General features: G+C 37.8%; 1 protein-coding gene across 1 annotated transcript in view; it reads right to left on the bottom strand.

Annotated features, from left to right (window-relative positions):
* Window positions 1-14,038, bottom strand: part of LOC116165785 (dynein beta chain, ciliary-like) — a 20,070-nt gene extending 6,032 nt beyond the window's left edge. The window contains exons 1-10 of the mRNA XM_031480464.1: window positions 13,820-14,038; window positions 8,312-8,552; window positions 8,145-8,263; window positions 7,763-8,096; window positions 5,861-6,222; window positions 5,296-5,811; window positions 2,684-2,794; window positions 2,279-2,433; window positions 2,029-2,224; window positions 1,717-1,980 (exon numbers count right to left, since the gene is read on the bottom strand). Of these exons, the coding sequence (XP_031336324.1) occupies window positions 1,717-1,980; window positions 2,029-2,224; window positions 2,279-2,433; window positions 2,684-2,794; window positions 5,296-5,811; window positions 5,861-6,222; window positions 7,763-8,096; window positions 8,145-8,263; window positions 8,312-8,552; window positions 13,820-13,843 (2,322 nt within the window). The 5' untranslated portion in view covers window positions 13,844-14,038. The remainder of the gene's footprint in view (window positions 1-1,716; window positions 1,981-2,028; window positions 2,225-2,278; window positions 2,434-2,683; window positions 2,795-5,295; window positions 5,812-5,860; window positions 6,223-7,762; window positions 8,097-8,144; window positions 8,264-8,311; window positions 8,553-13,819) is intronic.
* Between the last annotated feature and the right edge of the window lie 5,235 nt (window positions 14,039-19,273).

Here is a 19,273-nt window from a genome sequence, read left to right as displayed (position 1 = left end):
AATAAACACATACAATTAAATACGGGATATATACTCCCAATATGAAATCTACACAAATTGGCCTCGTTTAATAATACGTATAATTTTACCCTAAATTACATCAATGAAAAATCCTTTCTTTTTAATTTACCTTATAAACGAACTCAACTAAAAACACTTTAATTTTTACCATAAGGATGTGAAAAATGAACAACGTTTCCTGAAGTTGATCTCTTCGAAAAAATGGACTTGGTTTCTTCTGTACAATGGTTGCACCTTGGATCGACTGAAATGCGGATTGATTTCTGGATCGCATGTCTTAACATCGCATATAAAATAGAAACGGCATCGAAAATGTTTTGGATAATGATTCGTTGGGGGCCTACCTTAGGGTGTAAATAGCCAGGAAAACCTTTTACGGAGAGACGCTATCATTCTGCGAGATTATGGCTTAACCTTTATGCGGGTGCGTGGGGATCATTATTTAAACAGGGGATTTATCAATTGGAGGAATTAATCAGGGGTTATATTTGAATTTTAACGTAATCGTGTAGCTGTAGAATGTATGGGAGTATTTTGTATTGAGGTAAAATAGTCATTGAAGAACAACATAGTGATATTTTGTTATTTGCTTTTATTTTATTTATTTATTTTGCCCTTATTTTTGAGTGGGTGGGGTTTCAGCCAAGGCTGCTGCTTTCATTGCTACTCCCCCCGTATGTTCTCAGTTTTATAGAGGGATGAGAGTTAAGCTTTTAAAGAAGCTGGGTGGCGCTCAACTTCATGGCAAGTCGCAATGTTTATGGTCGAAATGAACCGCCGCGCGCCGTGAGGAATCTCAAGCCCTTTTTGTTTCATAACTCTGAACTAGTTGGCCGTTTATGTGGCGGGTTTGAGTCAAAGCACTGCCAGCTTAACTTACTTTTATAAACTAGTCGTCTCGATTACTTGAACGCGAATTAATTTCTTCCGCAACGACGCGTTCGTTCAACCAGCGAAGAACGAAACCTTCCTTCAAAAAATCCTCCCTTTTTACTCATTAATTAACCACACCTATAAAAGGGCTTCTTATCAACTAATATCGGGAACATTTAAACGTTAATTTGTTCACTTAAATTCCACCGCATACAAATCAAATTAGAGTGTTTTCCAAATAGACTCAATCTGCAAGTTCCATGATATTGAGTCTGAAAGTGTAACCCAATCAATTAAAAGATGAAATACGATACAAACTCCATACTTTAAAGCTCCACTGATTTCTGAAAGCCTCATAGAAATAAAAATGACGCAAAAGTAAATGCATATTCCTTGCACTGCAGTTTTATAAGAGAACACCAAATATTGTTTCGGAACGGTTGTTAGGTATTCACTAACCGCCATTTACTCCCTTTCCAATCATTTGTTCTTCTAACTTTGTAATACGATTAAACTAAACTAAAAAGTTAAAAAGTAAAAGTACCGCAAATTGTGCCTTTGGAATGGCTTTGCTAAATCCACTTTTTAACTAGCAATGTTGGAAACTACTTATCCGGCCTTTTTGTAAACAGCAGCAGGTAATGTAAATATTTGCCGCTGCAAGTGCGGACTCTAATTGCGTATTAAAAAAGAATCTTCATCGTGAAATGGTTTTCTGCAACTACACCGCAGTAAACCAATTCCGATTCATTAAAATTTATGAGAGTCATCCGTTGGAAGTGTTCTCTCAGAATAATTAAAAAAAAATGGCAGGTAACTAACAGAAGTACCTTTCGAATCCCAGTTTAGGTTCGTTTGCCCTTGTATAATTAGTTTATCAATTTCTTCAATCTCATGCTGAATCAATTGAAATTCAACATCCTTGCTTGTACGCCTAATTTTATTATACCAATCGATAGTTGAATCTAAATTTATGATGTACTGCCGAAACGTATCGTTTCTTTCGGATATTAGCAGAGCTTCTTCCGGTATGTCTTCGTGATCCATTATTTTCAAGTAATGGACTTCTCGTAGAATTGCCGATAGCTAAAAGTAAAGTTTTATATCGTCATGTTTATCTAGTTGTAGAATTACCTGAGGGTTAAAGTTTAACTGCAATTCTTTAGACTTCACATTTCGCTTTAGGAGAGATTGTTTTAAATTTACATTAATTTGTTCGGGCACCGCTTTGGCCCACTGCTTAAATAGCTCATCGTCAAACTCGTAAAGTTTTTCTGTCAAATTTTCGTACTTCTTAATGATCTCATCAGCTTCCGATGTTTTGGTTATTCTAAAAGTTAATGTCGACGGGTCATTAATGAAAGAAACTTAATTAGCAACGTACGGATGTTGCAGTGCCTTAAAGGACAAAATGGGTGCAGATATTCGTTCACGTAGATTGTGAGTCCAACGCAATGAGCCCGCAACCGGAGGCATATACTTGTCTAAACGAAAATGTCCATTTTTTTCTTTATGAACCATTTGCTCTTGTACTAATATCTGAAACACAAGCTTTGATGGCTTTACTTTTTAAAACTCAAAACTGACGTCGCCTTAATCACACCACGTGAATTTAGGATTGCCCTATTTTACTATAGCGCCGCACCACGCCGGTTCAATTAATTTAATGGAGACCACAAAAATTAATACTATTATAACAGTCTAAAGACCCATTAATCAGTTACGTAGAAAATCTCTAATTAATAAGTAGTGTGAGTAAGACGACATCGGTCATAAGCGGGAATCATACTTCTGCCGTGTCCATTTCTTCATTTAACATGTCCAAAATTTTAACATATTTGCTCGTGAATTCCTCTTTTATTAGTGGCCTGTCGAGTACCGATCCAACAATGCTTATTAACTGAAAAAAATAGTCTAATTGATTGAAGGCAACAGATCATGTAGTGTCCCCTGATAAGATAAACACAATTGGGTTCCATTTTGGTAATAATTTTATATTACAATATTAATACATGGTATACAGCACACGCCTATTTTGGCTTGTGCTTATTGCGACAAAAGGTATACCCTGTAGATCAGGCATGGGCAACCTTTTTTCCAAGGGGCCAAATCCGCCAAAATAACATTTTTCATATGCGTCATGTCACGGGCCAGAGTTGAAAATCCAAATAAAAAGTATGTTTAAAGAAATCAATAATTATATATTTCTGCTTGGTCTTTTTGTCTATTTTTTGCTTTCGTAAAAATAATTAAACCAAAAAACAATAAGTACTATTGAAAACTGACACGATTTTTTCCGGGTCGATCTGAGAACATTTTTTTTCGGGCCTCAAAAAAAGGCAGTGTATAACCTTCCTTTTTTACCAAAAATCGACTGCACCAACATTTCTCGGGAAAACACTTTTTCTTATTAATTTTGGTGCGTAGAAACCAAAACAATTCGTACTTTTTCGATCAGGCTTCTCAATCAAAAGTTATCGACTAGAAACCAATTTCGAAAGAAAATTCAAAGGGCTGTAACTTTGGAACTAATAGTCCAATCTTGGAATTGTTTGAAATTATGGATTCGACAGGTCACATTCTATAAGAAATTTTTTTCCGGGTCGATCTGAGACAATTTTTTTTTCGGGTCTCAAAAAAAGCAGTGTATAACCTTCCTTTTTGACCAAAAATCGACTGCACCAAAATTTCTCGGGAAAACACTTTTTCTTATTAATTTTGGTGCGTAGAATCCAAAACAATTCATACTTTTTCGATCAGACTTCTCAATCAAAAGTTATAGACTAGAAACCAATTTCGAAAGGAAATTCAAAGGCTGTAACTATTGATCTAGTAGCCCCAATCTTAGAACTGCTTGAAATTTAAATGGATTCTACGGCACATCTATAAGAAAATTTTTTCCGGTGATCTGAGAACATTTTTTTTTCGGGCCTCAAAAAAGCCAGTGTATAACCTTCCTTTTTTAACCATAAAATCGTACACACAAATGTCTCGGAAAGACTTTTTGTTATTAATTTTGGGTGCGTAGAATCCAAAACAATTCGTACTTTTTCGATCAGACTTCTCAATCAAAAGTTATAGACTAGAAACCAATTTCGAAAAAAAATTCAAAGGCCTGTAACTTTTGAACTAGTAGCCCAATCTTGGAACTGTTTGAAATTATGGATTCTACAGGCCACATTCTATAAGAAAATTTTTTTCCGGGTCGATCTGAGACAATTTTTTTTCGAGCCCCAAAAAAAGTCAGTGTATAACCTTCCTTCTTTACCAAAAAATCGACTACACCAAAAAGTCTCGGGAAAACACTTTTTCTTATTAATTTTGGTGCGTAGAATCCAAAACAATTCGTACTTTTTCGATCAGACTTCTCAATCAAAAGTTATCGACTAGAAACCAATTTCGAAAGAAAATTCAAAGGGCTGTAACTTTCAAACTAATAGTCCAATCTTGGAATTGTTTGAAATTATGGATTCTACAGGTCACATTCTATAAGAAATTTTGTTTCCGGGTCGATCTGAGACAATTTTTTCTTCCGGCCTCAAAAAAAGGCAGTGTATAACCTTCCTTTTTTTACCAAAGTGGAGCCTATGATTTGACGGTTCATTAATTTACTTACCAACCATTAATTATATCAATGATGTCATTACAAACGACTAATTTTGCTATACAGTTTAGTATTAATTTGTTGGCTGGTTTTTTTTCTTGGTCAGCTCTTTTTTTCCCAGCCTACTCGGTAAACTGCCATTTTTTATATTTAAATTCTACCAACTCCCTAAAGTGAAAAAGAGCTTATCGTTGCTGATACAAGTCGAGTACTTTTCAAAATTAATAACCTCACTAATTAAAGAAGAACACCACAATCACAAAATAAACGACTTCATACCGGTAAAAGAGGGAAGCTATAATTGTGTCTGGCCCGGCCGATTCAGTATGAATTCCGCCAATTGACCGTGGGAAAATTCTAGAGACCATGACCGTGAATTTTGGCAGTTGGCCCGAGTGCGAGATCATATTTTGGCAGTTGGCCCCGGGGTGCTATATTTTTCGCAGTTGGTTCGGGGTATTTCGGCGGTTGACCCGGGATTTTAACAGTTACAAGCTTGACAAATGAGTCCAGATTATGGCAAATTGAGATCTGATAATTTGATAAAGGGGTCTGTTTATCGATAAATAAATTTTTTGTAGACGGGAAGATTCGAACCTTCGATCTTTGGATTAGCAGGAGCCGCCTTACTCACTAGACCATGACTGCTTTTTGATAACAAACGGTAAAATACTGTAGAAGTTTGTTCATTAGAAGAAAGCCAGTCATTTTGCAATTGTGCATTCACGGACTTGTTGTTGTATGTTTAGGATTGCGTGATAATAAATTGTTGCGAGAGATTAGTGATAAGCACTTACCTTAAAAATACTTTCCAAATTGCAACAATCTTCAAACGCCTGGCACAAGATTGAAGATAGTTTTAAATCTAATTCAAAAATTTTTTGCTTAAACGACTCAAATTCCGCCAAAAACGAATTGTCGTCCGGATCGAGTACATCGTGCGCTTTTCCGGAAAATAGATGGAAACATTGTTGAAATTCCGCGGACACTCCAGTAACCTTTGCGCTTAACATTCTTCCCTTAACTCCTCCAATCTCCACTTTTTCGAGCTTGGTAAATTCCAACACGGTATTGAAAAACCATTGAATTGTATTCAACCGATCCAAGAAGACGTTAAACCTCTCAAAGACTGTATTGGGATGAAAAGTCCAAGGCTTTAAAGGCTTATCCCTGAAAAAATAGCCCAAGTTTTCTTTATACAGTTCGAAAGTTCTGGTGAAATGCTTTAGGATGTTTACGGATAAATTGACCCGTTGCATTGCTTCATCAATGTCACTGTGGAATAAAGTTGTGGGATCCAGAAATCGTTTGGCCTACAAAAATCGCTAGTTATAGTCTGTTGTAATAACTTACGTATAGTACCTGGTAGATGAGGAGATTGCATATCTGCTTTAAAAGCACTATGAGCTTCACTTGGTCAAAATACTGCGAATTGGACCATATCAAGCACACGACATGAACTAATGGACGTACTAGGGGCATCGCATCGCTGAAGTCTGTGTCTTCTAGCAAAACTAGATGACGTTTAAGTGGTTTTAGATACAAGTTGATATCTTTAGCCTCTGCCAAAGATATGACAACGCTCTTGAAGAGGTTTTTAAAACAACTATAGTAAGCGCTGTTCGTCTTCTCTAAAATTACACCCATACTGCGGACCTTTTGTTCTCGCAACTGTTCGTAAATGAATTGCAAATTCTTTAAACGCAAACTCCAGAATTGCAGTTCTGAAAACAATGGAGAATTACTATCCTGGTGCTGTTCGTGAAGCTTGCACTGGGAATAGCACGAATTACACAGGACAATGTATAATATGTATCCGTTTTTTAGTTACTCATTGTTAGTGTTTTAGTTTTTCATTGGTACCTACTAATGTTATTCCAAAATGAAAATCGTTTATATGCATATTTCCATGAATCATCAGGTCAAACGCAATTTTTGATTCAAGCAAAGCAACGATACACGATACTGGTGATCCGGGCCCAAGTGTCCTGACACCTGATACGCTCTTAGATTTTTTTACAGGATTTGAGTGTTTAGAGTGGCACGTTTAAAAAGACAGACAGTATGACAGAAAATGCATAAGTGAAGATAATTAAAAAGTATAACAAAACAGAACGATTTTTGGACAGCAGCAACTGTCGAATTTGATCTCCAACATTCAAAACTATTTCATACAATTTCAAGTAGAATTAACTCAAAATGCAAGCATTGGAAACCCTGGCGGAAACACAAGAAGCAAGGCCTGCCTGATGGCGACCATAGACGTAGAGAACGCCTTTAATATGATAAGCAGAAAAGCTATGCTGGGGGGACCTACAGCAAAATGGGGGTACAACCGAGAGGGCAAAGAGCACAAATTCATTTCAACAACTGGGGCACCACAGGGCTCCGTACTCGGCTCCGTACTCGGTTCCGAGTTATGGAACGCTCTCAGGATCCGGGTATTGGAAGGGTGTGCTGACTACAGTTGCCACGGACAGAGACTTGGAACTGGCCGTCACAGAAGTACGAAGAACTGTCAGGCTTATACGGGAATGGATGGAGAATGGGAATCTTACACTCGTCCCGGAGATGACGCAGATAGCATTGTTAACTGGGCGGAGACGGTTACGATAGGCGAGTGGCAGAGGAAATGGATAAAACCGGATATCAAGCAGTGTGTTAACCGGAATCATGAAGACACTCTGACCCAATTTCTTACGGAGCATGGGGAGAATGGAAAGTATTTGTACAAGATGGGAAAACGTGCCACGGAAAGATGCGTTGACCGCGGGTTGGAATACGACAAGGCACATGCAGTACTTATCTGCCCCAGATGGTACGGAGAAGGAGAGGCTTTAAATTTGAAGCTAAGGGATACACTAAGGCCAAATAACACAATTTGGATAATGTGTAACGAGGAAAACCAATGGAACTTAGTGGAAGAGTTTTGCAGCGCAATAATTAGCATTCGAGAAAAAGTACGGCGAAACTAAGCGGCAGGCCAGAGCGGAGTGGAAGAATACAACTGTGATACCCGCCCAGTCTCTGGGAAAAGGAAAGGAGAAGGGGTTTAAGTGGGTTCAAGCTCCACACTACCCCCACAGTACACCCATGTGGTGGTGTGCGCCAATTCCTTCACGAGAGGGAAGAAAAGTGATGTTTTTGACATAATACAATGGATGCCATTGTCCTTGTGCCACCACCACATGGAAGCATCTTCCTAAAACATATATCGCTCCCATCCAGTTTTCAGTGCAAGCTTCGTAACCTGTTGTGGCTTACCTGCATTTGGCGTGGCATTTGCATCCGAACTGTTTTCAGAAGAATCGTTTGCAAGTACATCGTTAATTTGTGACACCCACTTAATGATAATGGCTTCAATTGCGCTCTTTAAGTACAAATCACAAATTTTGCCGTTGCTTTCGATTAGCAGCTCCTCCACTTCTTGAACTTTTTCCACGCCAACAGGCATGGGAAGTACAGTTTGCCCATTCACTTGACCCTTCACTTGATACACAGTACTTTTCAAACTGTGAACGTGTTTTTGAACATCCTTCGCAATCACAGTAGGCCATCTGTCGTGATTGGTCGAATTGGACAGTAACGGGACCAAAACCTGCAAACCTGTTGTTGTGAAATGAACGTGGCCACGAAAAATTAATACTTCATCCACTAGCGACGCTAGTTGGTCAACAATTTTACAAGCCAGGTCACCCATGATAATAGTATCGGCGGGAGTTATCTTCGAAACGGGCATTGCAACTTTCTTTATGAAGTATACACCTACAACATTTCAATATCAGCACACAGTGATTGAGATGCCAAAGAGACCTTTCGTTTTTAGTTGCACTAATGGAAATCCATTACTTGCAACCAATTGGGCAGCTGGTGTTAGTACAATGACTAAGAGTAGCGGCAGAGGACGCTCGAGAAATTTCATAACTACGGCTTTGTGCTCTTCCGTTGCCATCATTCTAGACCATTTTTCAGGTTTTAACCTTAACGTTTTTTGGACAAATGTGCCTAAATAGTCATTCCTATTATCTATCTGTGGGGGTTGGTCCATGGTCACCTGCAATAATTGACAGTTTCAATTGATTGAATTAGTACGAAATTAAGGACAAATATGAGGGATTTCCGCTCCGATTATCATTAATGTGGCGAACATTCCAGAAAATGCTATAGCCATCGAGGCGCCATGAAGGAGTTGTCATCGGCGATAAAGAACGAAGGCGGATGTGACGTAATCTTTCCGAGGATATAACGTATTTTATTCTAGAATGTTCGCGACCGCTCGGGACACTACTATATCAGCAAATCGGATTACGTTACAGTTGAGTTCCAATTACGACGCCGAAGGAATAACTAGTACACGCTGTGAGAAATTGTGTTTTCGTGAGTGACAAACAATATTTTACTGTTATACATTTAAATTGTAATAAATATAACCAAAGTAATTAAAATTTACTTTACACTGGTGACTGGTTTGGGGTTGTGTTAAGTGGACAACTAGTGAAAGTTTATGCCAGTAGTGACCAGAAAAATGGAACAACTGATGCAATTAATACAAGAGATGAATGCCGGTCAAGCTGGTCAACAATCAATGGAAGCTAAAATCGAAGCGGGCCAACAAGAAGTACAGGGTGTCCAAGATAAGATCGAGGATAAAATTCATATGATAGAAAACGAAAGCGATGAACTACGAAAACGATTTATGGCATTGACTGAAGAACGCGAAACGAGTGACTTGTCATCTGTGAGAAGAACATAAGGTCTACTTGCTGTGTTCCATAATCGCCCCCCCCCCCCCCCCCCGAAACGTGTGAGAGTATTGGCATGACGAAAGTTCGGGTTACGCCACCAACAGCCGCCGCAGATAGAAATAAGTGGACTGTGGAAGAAAAGGTAACTTTTCTGATGGTTGCTTTACGTGAAGATGCGATGGGTGTTTTCCGCATGATTCTAGAACACCAGCAGAAGGACTTCGTATTGTATCACGGTTGGAAGCTCGATATGGAAACAAACACTGGGGCGCTGAGATTGGGATATGTGTCCCAGTAGTAGCTGCAGTGGCATGGTTTGTGAAGACAGCTAAGGATGATGGCACTTTGGAGTAATCCACGTCAGAATTTGACAAGCCAAAAGGACCAGACAAGAGGTTAATTTCCCGGTACGAAGATGTGTTTGCTTCAGAGAGCTTGTGTATTTGGATGACCTAATTGGGTCGATCGTTTGAAGAGTACCTCAAGGCTTTGGAAGATGTGCTCAGGAGGTTGCGCGGTGCCAACCTTCAACTTAGTACAAGGAAGTGTCACCGTTTTAAAAAGGAAGTCAAATACCTTGGTCATCTGGTTTCGAAGAATGGAGTGACAGTGGACCCCAGCCAAAAGAACAACAAAAATAACACATTGACTTCAAATGGGATGATGCATGTGCTTTTGAGGATTTCAAACAAGCTTTACTTACGGCCCCGGTGCTCAGCTATCCTAGAAGAGAAGGAGATTTCGGCCGCTAGCAATGTTGGAATGGGTGCTCTACTGTCCCAAAGGCAGAATCGTCACCAGAGAGTCATCGAACGTTTCAGTAAACCAGAACGCAGAACGCAGAAGGGAATTGCTGGTCGTCATTACGGACATTTCCATAAGTATTTGTATGGGCAGAAGTTTGTCGTAGGGACCGACGCAGTGCGGATCTAGAAGTTTTTAGTACGGGGGCAAATTGGGTATTTTGCCGCCCTTCTTCCCAAATTACCAAATTAAAATTACACGATGGGACCCGTTACAGTTAGGAGATGGACTTTTTGAGAGGGTTGTGGAAAATGATGATGGCACGACCACAAATGTAGTCAGAAAGTACTACAACCATGGTATATCAGGAGGGCAACTAGGAATGACGAAAACCTTGGATTCTACTGGATGAATTGCAAACAAGATGTGAGGGAATGGTGCAGAAAATGTGCAGTTTGAGCCACAAGCAACGGGTCAGTAGGAAAGAAGAAATCACCAATGAGGGTGGTCCATTTGAAAGAATTCCGAAGTAGACGCGTTGAAGTTAATCTCCTAAGCTTGTCGGATTGAGTTGAAGTGTTGTATCCCATCGAATTACGTTTATGTAACAAATTTCAACCGGACCTGTAAAAACCGGATAGAACCTCTATCCAATCCCATTCATGGCACATTACTCTGAATTAAAAGGGCACGCTTTGGTGTTGTCCGTAAGGAATCTCAAGATTTGTCTGAAGCAGGAGCATAATATGCTTTGGCTCACCTCGCAGCCAATGATGTCAAGATGTCCCTGGAATTCAAGTTCGGGTTTGGGCGCTTAAGCGAAATATACCTTCAACGTCCCGATGTAGGTAGAATGTGTTTCCTACATGAATAGGGGCGATTTCATTATTATCTGGTAACAAATGACCGGTCTTGGCATAAATCTGGTTGGAATAACAACAATTACAAATTCCAATTCCAGACATTGGGTGTGGTCTTGATAAGCGGGAGTGGTCCATCGTGCGCAATATACTGGAGGTGGTATTCCAAGGCACCACGATTCAAATATAAAGAACGAAGGCCGATTCCTTCATAAAAATATGACTTGTTTGTTCTAGAACAATCTGCAGCGTCCTTGAGCGCTCGAGAACAATCTAGAAAGAATTTTGTTTGCTATGTAAGTGAAAGTGCAGTTCCAATTCCAACGCCAAAGTAATAAATATTTCAGGCTGTTATAAATTATGCATATGAGAGTGATTAACTGTTATAAATCAATTCATCTCAAGCTGTTATAAATTTAATGTTACTGTTATTTATACTGTTCAGTTTAATTGGTCAAAATTTACCTTTCGTGTATTTGATTATTACACCGTTTCAATGGGGTAGTCACAAAAAAATGGAGTGGAGGCAAACATTTGCAGTTGATTTCAAGCGCCGTGTAGCTATCCCGGTGGCATCTCCTTTTTGTATTTTGATTTCGCCAGTGACGTAACATTAAACTTCAAAACCACATAAATTGATTCTTGATGACAAAAGAAATAACATACCTGGATAATTCTACCGTAACACTAACCAAAAAAATCTTGGATTACTGAATTTCTACCTTGCAATGTAGGAAACAGGGGAGAAATGTTTGTTTTTCACCATAAACTCTAAATTTCACATTTGAGGAAGTGAATAATAAAATAGGCTAAATAATTATGTATGCTTCCCCATACATTACTAATAAATTCTAATTAGTAAGTGTACTATAAAAGATTACGACGCGAAATTACCATTTAAACTGTAAGGTAGGTAGGAAAACTCTCCTAAGTTAAAAGAGACCTGGCGGGAGTGAATTTTTAATATCGATGTAAAAAGTCACTAATTATCCGCATACTAACTAGACTTTTATCGCGAAAGTAATGTGTATGAAGTTCAATTTGCCTGAATACTGAATGGAATATCGTAGGAAACTTTTGGAAACCTTTCAAACTTAAAAGTCTCATTTTATAGAAATCTTATAAAAGTCCTCTCTACAATCCTTTTAACCAAATACTGCGAGAAAGAGAAGGTGAAGGTTTTGAAAATATTGCAACAAAATTTCCAGAGTTCATAAATAATGAGTTATGGTAATGGATCAAATGAAAAAATCTCATTTTAAAAGACGACTTGCCTTGTTAGGTTCCGCTAAAGTCTATTTCTTATTTATATCAAGAACCAATAAAAGATTTATTACAATTTTATATACATTCAAGAATTTTAAGACGCTGCTCAAAGTCGATACTCCGGGGAATAAATGTTCCAACGTTTATTGACAGAGCCATGTTAGATAAATCTTTAGCTAACCTGTAAATACCAATCTAAATAATTGCGCAGCATGTTTTACGAAAATTAGACAGCAACTCAATTATTCGTTCCCTAAATTATTCATTCTCAACGTTCTAGAATAATTATACAAATTTGTATCGCTACATTAACAAATGCATTAAATTCTCCATAGCCACCACCCACTACCGCCATGCACTTGCGTTAGGGTCACAAATCCAAGTAACTAAATTTACAACGTTACAAGTGTGGCTCCTACCACAAAGAAGCATTATACCGCCAATTTTAGCCCAACATAAAATAACTGGGCCACGTTCGCTATTTTCGGAAGAAACATGGACTCCAGCAACAATATGTTGACCAACGCAACTGTCACCAGATACCGGCCCGTGTGGGTTCCTGGTTCGAATCCAGGTTCGGGCATGGATATTTGGAAATGCATAGTGGATTGAGTTGGTAGAGCAGCCTTGGATGAAACCCCGCCCACTCAAAAACAAAGGCAAGAATAAATAAATAGAAATAACCTCCCGACACCTGATCTTTCTTTAACGATATTTGTTACTACCTTCCAATTACAAAAAAAAAATATTTTTGTAGTTCCAATGTTGGTAAGTTATATAAATCCGCCGTTTAAACAATATATTGATCGTTAACATTCAATCAATCCGGTTTCTTCTTGTGTCCTTTCCTGAATGCCATGTAAGAATATAGGACCTTTCTGTTGGGCCTTGGCAAACAACTGTAGCTTTTTTAATCTAGCGTTTGGTAATATGGTCTTGGAGACGAACAGTGTCACGTGGGCTGAGAGTACGTCAAGGACGAGCGGATTGGTTGTAAGCATTTTTTGCGTAGTTTCTATACGATGTAAGTGGTTCAAGTGCTTTTCCTGGTTCATATAGTTGTTACACCATGGGGTGAGTGAACAGCCACTGCGCTGGGGACTGCCGATTCGCTATTGGTGTATTTCGAAGTTCAATATTGTTTTGATTTGGGCATTTAAGTACGAAAGGAAAACCTGATTATCGGTCAGCGAAAACCATGGACGATTTAGAGTATTTAGACCCTATGCTAAACATCTGCACTGGTTATTTCAAAACATCTGGTGGGGATTATTTCTTGGTAAAGCGGTTCACGAACGTTGGATGGAGCCAATTTTGCACGTTAATGTAACAGGCCTCCACATTTGCTTTAATATAAGTAGTTTGATAGATCGTTCAATTCCCTGGTGAGCCGCTTGGAGTTGTTATAGCACCCTCTTTCGGCTTTTCTAAGGGATTTCTCCTTTTAGAATTAGTTTACCTGATAAAGAAAGGTCAGATTTTAATTGTTTAATGAAGTTGGCAAGTTTTTCCTGTTCTGGGTCTGAAATAGGAGCTCGAGATATGGTAAAATTAGGAAAGTTAAAAGAACCGATTTAGCAATTGTTGTGTGTCTTTTGGATTGAGGGGGCACTGGAAGTTTCTCGCGAAAACATTTTTAAAACATGAGCGGTTGTGATGGTTTACATTGATTTTTCTTATATTTTCATAATGAATTTGTTACTTACCACCAACGGAGTACGTCTGCACATTGCTCCATAAGCACTTCCGCGCTATAACAAAAGTTACAATACACATCCGCCACCGCATTCCGAATAATCCGATATTTTAAAGGGATGTTATTTACATGCAGAAACCAAAGAAAATTAGTTACTCTTGGAGTAAACTAACTAAGTAATAATAATACGAATATTTCAATATTTGTGATATACACGAATACTGTACAATTAGACGACTAAATTCACTATAAATTTAAAAGTTTAAGCAATACGTCTCGCGAAATACCATAAATGTAAATATTCTACTCAAATTTCATGTTGAGTTGTTAATTTTATAAAGCTGTAACGGATGTCTGATAACGCTGACGAATTATTTATTGTTAATTATTTATTTATATGTGTGAAATGGATCTTACATCTGTAAAACTAAAACCTAAAAGCCAGCTTCCGCCGGCTTTGATCACGCCACCCATACTGTAATACACATACAATCCTCCAGCCATCAGTAGATTCTATTAGTGTGACGTCAAATTTGAGCGGGAGATTCGAATTGCAGGACTTGGCTGTCGAAGATATTGACCCCTATCGCCCCATGCATTAAGTATCACTTGTAAATAGGTCCTCTTTACGGGCTTATACTCAGTACTGTACACGTACAAAGATCAAAAGGTATACGCAAAAAATTTATTAACTCAAAAGTTTATGACAAGAACCAAATAGTATACAAAATAGTATACACTGCGTTTCTGCTATTAAATCATAGATTATAGGCTATTTTATTAAAATTTCCAGAAAGTATACGGCGTCCCTCCAATACAGCACTGCTTATACTGACATTATGCAAGTTAAATAAACTCTTAATATGCAATAATCATTAAATAAAATCAATTAATTGTGTTATAATTGAAAATTAAAAATATGTCTGCCATATTTATACTTTACGGTTGGCAGTAAGGAATTATCATAACATATCTTACCAGGGCCGGACTGGTTTGTAAATTCCTACCGGGAAATACCTTTATAAGGTTTTTTTTTGGGAAATCGTGTAGGAATTGTTACCATGCAGTTAGCTAACGAAACAATACAGATACACACAACTGATAAAATAAAAATATAAGGTAAGTTTCTATTAAAACTAATTCTACGGTTAGCACCTTTCTGATTTCAAAATTATTTAAAGAAATCAAATGCGGGCTAAGTGAACCCTCAGTCCTCCAAGAATTGAACGTTTGTATGCCGAGACGACGGTAATGCGCGATTAGATTGTGCTTAATTGCACTTTTGTGTCTTTTTGGTTTGAGAGATATTTGGTGGGGCGCAGTGAACGCTTAACCAATAGTAGGGGAGCCCAATAGGGTATTTTGTAATTTACTGGAGCGCGTCAGATTAAAGTAAAGAGGGCTGACTATGTGTTGAAAAGTGTGCATTTTAATAATCAGACCATTTAAGTGTGGCGTGGGGGAGTGGAAAGGTCACAAACTTGCAACGTTACCTCTACATCCTCAAGTGAGTTGGAATTTTTTTTATTTCGAAGGAACGCCAAAGTGAAACAAAACGTCAAGTCAAGTTCAGTGTGTTCAGCAGTTGAAGAATGTTAGTTGACTGATATCTAAGGCGGGCGTGTCATAAATTAGGGTGCGTTTATGTTGGAGCCGCGATAAGTGATAAGAGCGTCGATACTAGCGAAGCGAAGAAAAGTATAAATGTTTGCGCATGCACACATCTGATTTTTACAATATGCGATATGCTTGCCTTTACTAGAAGAATCTTTGGTTAAAATTTCAAAAAAATATCTACATATATACATAAGAAAGATGGCATTGAGCAGTTTGCGCATATTATTTGTCAAGATTTTTCTTGGTTGAGGTGCCAGAGGTATAAGATACCGAATGGAAAAAGGACGAACTAAATATTTTGAAATCTGGAAGAGTAGGCGGACGGACGGCCATAATAGCGTCTTCCTCAATTTGTACACAAAATTGTATAAGAGTATACACAGGGGAGCTAAGCGTTCACTTAGCCGTCATTTAATTTTTCTAAATATTTCCGAAATAGAGGGGTAGAGATTGTGAGAGTGGAAGCACAATAGAAGTACCTACTATGCAGTGCCGTCGTTCCAGTGTGGAGGAGTTTAATTTTTGGGCAGGGTTTATATACATTAGTGTTTTATCCTGCAAGGATTATTTATAGGTAAAGGTCCTACCTAACAATATTTTATCGTGCCATAACATTATTCGGAAATATACGTTTAACACAAGAGAAACATTGATAAATTCTTGTTTTGAAAAGTAGAGGAATGCTTTAAATCTCACCGGAAATCCTTTTTCTTTAATAACTGTTCAAAATAAAATCCGGCTTAGCGGGTAATCCGTGTAACCAATGCCCAGATAATCGAGTTTCTACTGTAATAATAGCCATTTACTTATTAATAACAATATTAGGCATTGAATTAGGGCCTCCGGTGGCCAGGGATCCCCCGGGAGATCTCCCGGTATCCCTCCCCTCATAAAACCTTGATTTTTTGAAATCCAACTACAAATATAATGGCGATATATAAAAATTTCTAAAATATCCAAAAAAAAAGAAAGCCAAAAGGAAAAATAAATTACTTTTTTCGAGCTTTATAACCCCTATTGCGTTGTTCACTTTGAGTAGAAACACCCTGTATATGGAATATGTGCTGAATACCCAATTGATGAGCGCGGCTGTCTTGGTACAACAGATACCTAAATTTCATGGAACCAAAATACGACCCAAACAAACAAAAGTTGCCCTAAATCGTCAAATGTGGGACTTCCCCATATTCCCGTGAGGTCCGGGCGTAAGGAACACCCCCCCCCCTTAATCTTGTTTTTCTGGAGATTTCGTCATCTGCATGGTCATCTTCACTTTCTGATACTTCACTATTAGCCTTTTCTGCTGCTACTTTTTAACTGCATAATGTGAGCTTTCTTATTTATATATATTTTTTAAAATTTTAATCACAGATGCTTCTAGCAAAGACAAGCATTTCTCAATCTCATATTGTAAAAATCAGATGTACGCTAGAGCATGCTGCGCAATGCACATTTCCTTATATATAGAGATAATTTTTCGACATTTTAACCAATGCTTCTTCTACTACAGGAAACATATCGCCAGGCATATCGCATATTTTAAACATCAGGTGTAAGCTTGCGCAATGCTAAGTTTCTTATTTATAAGGATATTTATGTCTTAACATATTTTGCTGTACACATAAATAGTCCGTTATGTGACTTTTCGGCAAGTACTAATCAATTCATGGAAAATGGGCTAAAGTCACTCCCCTTAAGGTGAAAACCTCTTATTCATTTTTGTTTTAGTTAAATTAGGATTATCCTATTTTCTTGTAGTAGTACAATACAAATCACCGGCAGTTCTTGGTGGTATTGACCATTTTGTTGCAATAAGTCGAAGATGGAAGGTTTACGACGATTTATCGAGTAGGATCAAAAAATTTCCCCCGCAGTAAGTACATTTTTATTAATATATAGTATCTAGGTACCGGGCACCTAACCCTATTATTAATCTAATTAATTTATAGTCAATATAGTTTATTCATAGGGTGATTCACGTAGTCCGTCCGTTAGAAGTTTTTATACTTGCAGTTGAAATAGCGACTTGAAATTTGGTTTACAAACATAACCGACCATTGCGAATTGAAATAAAATAATTTCAAGATGGCGCTCTTTCCATAAATACCGGAAGTGGTGCCATCTTGTTTTTTTAAATAAAACTAAACTTTAAGTACCTAGCTGTCATAGTTTTTGACATATGTCAATTTTTCTCGAAAAATTTAAAGTTGCAAGGGCCCATTCAGAAACTCATATCTCTTAAACATAAGTGATCGTCCTATCTAATACTGAAATCCTTAAAGTCTAAGGAATTTTTGAGTGACCGCCGAAAGTCTAGAAAACGTTTCCAGAGCTGCTGCGATTTTTCAAAGTTACCAATAAAAAAATGTCAAAAACTTCAGTTTTTCAAATTGCGAGTTGCAACTACTACTTCTGGGGCCAGAAATGAGTGTAGAGCTAAATTTTGGGGCCACTTTTATTAACATTCTGTATATCGGGTAGTTATTGAGCATAGTATATTATGCTATTAGTTTGAGAGATATTAATTTTTGAACGAATCCTTGCATTTACAAATTTTTAGAGAAAAGTTGACATACGCTATATTTATCGATATTTCTTGGTAGGATTAATGGAGAGGGGTCTCTTTACACAGTTAAAGGCCGTTTGGCATACTTTCAAACTGTATGCTATATAATTAGTAAAAAAGTAATCGTAAACGATTTACAAAAAGCGCATTTTCACTTGCATTCATTTCCCATTTGTAAGATGCAACTTCTGTTAAAATCGTAAAAATCCGGCCACAAATATGAAAGATAGCGTTGCAAATGTGCAATCCATTTTTGACGTGCTACTTCAATTTCAGTTTATAAGAAGAATTTCATTTCAATGCTTTCATAAATAAGAAAGTTCGAACTGCGCATGCGCTAATCTAAATTTTGAAACTAACGTTAGATTTTCCTTTGTTTCAAGCGCTTATGTATCAAATTTCGTTTAAATTCTTCTATAAATCAAAAAGTTGGCACTGCGCATGCGCAAAATCAAATTTTGAAACTAGCGTTAGATTTTCATTTATTCCAAGTGCCTATGTATCCAATTTCATTCAAATACTTTTATAAATAAAAAAGTTTGCAATTCTGTTTATAAATGGCCGAGATGCGAAAAGGGCACTGTGAATTTTGAATCGATTCGACTCAACTTTTGGCATTGCGTATTATATGGCTAAAGTTATGCCCATATTGAATTTCATGCAATTCAGTTCATAACTAACGGAGATGTCAAAGCGATCGGACATTTCTAACCAAAGTTATCGTTCACACGGACAGATAGAGGGACAGGCAGACAAAGGAACAGATGGACAGAGCAACAGACAGACGACAGACAGCAATACAAAATTATAAACGATCTCTAGGATCGTTAATAAACGGCAAAAGTGTAAAATTATGGAACATGTAAAAAACGGTTTTTTGTTTTTTTACAATAACTTTTTTTGTAAGCGGTACAGAAAAAATTCCTTCCTTGGTACAAGACTCGACACCATAACGAACCAAATAGCGAAAAAAGTAGAACAATAGCTCTTAAGATAAAGAACTAGTACCGTCTCAACGAACGAGCGGACGGATGGACAGTGGCCACAATAGCGCATTTTTTTTTATTTTTGTGGAAATGCGCTAAAAAGAATTAAGCCCTTAGAGAAACTCTCCGAAATTTTGCATTTTCCTATAGCATGGACTCTGGATCCTGGATTACGATAGGAGGGTGGACAGGTTCCATGCGTACTTAAGTCTCAAATTCGGGCCCTTTGTACTACCTCCCTGACTATAGTCGTCCGACGCCTCAACATCACTCAAGTCATCCCACACGTGAGATG

The sequence above is a fragment of the Photinus pyralis genome, unplaced genomic scaffold (assembly GCF_008802855.1).
Source record: "Photinus pyralis isolate 1611_PpyrPB1 unplaced genomic scaffold, Ppyr1.3 Ppyr1.4_LG3a, whole genome shotgun sequence".
NCBI classification, from domain to species: Eukaryota; Metazoa; Arthropoda; class Insecta; order Coleoptera; family Lampyridae; genus Photinus; species Photinus pyralis.
The sequence above is the reverse complement of the archived record's forward strand: the minus strand, read 5'-3'. Positions and strand labels throughout refer to the sequence as shown.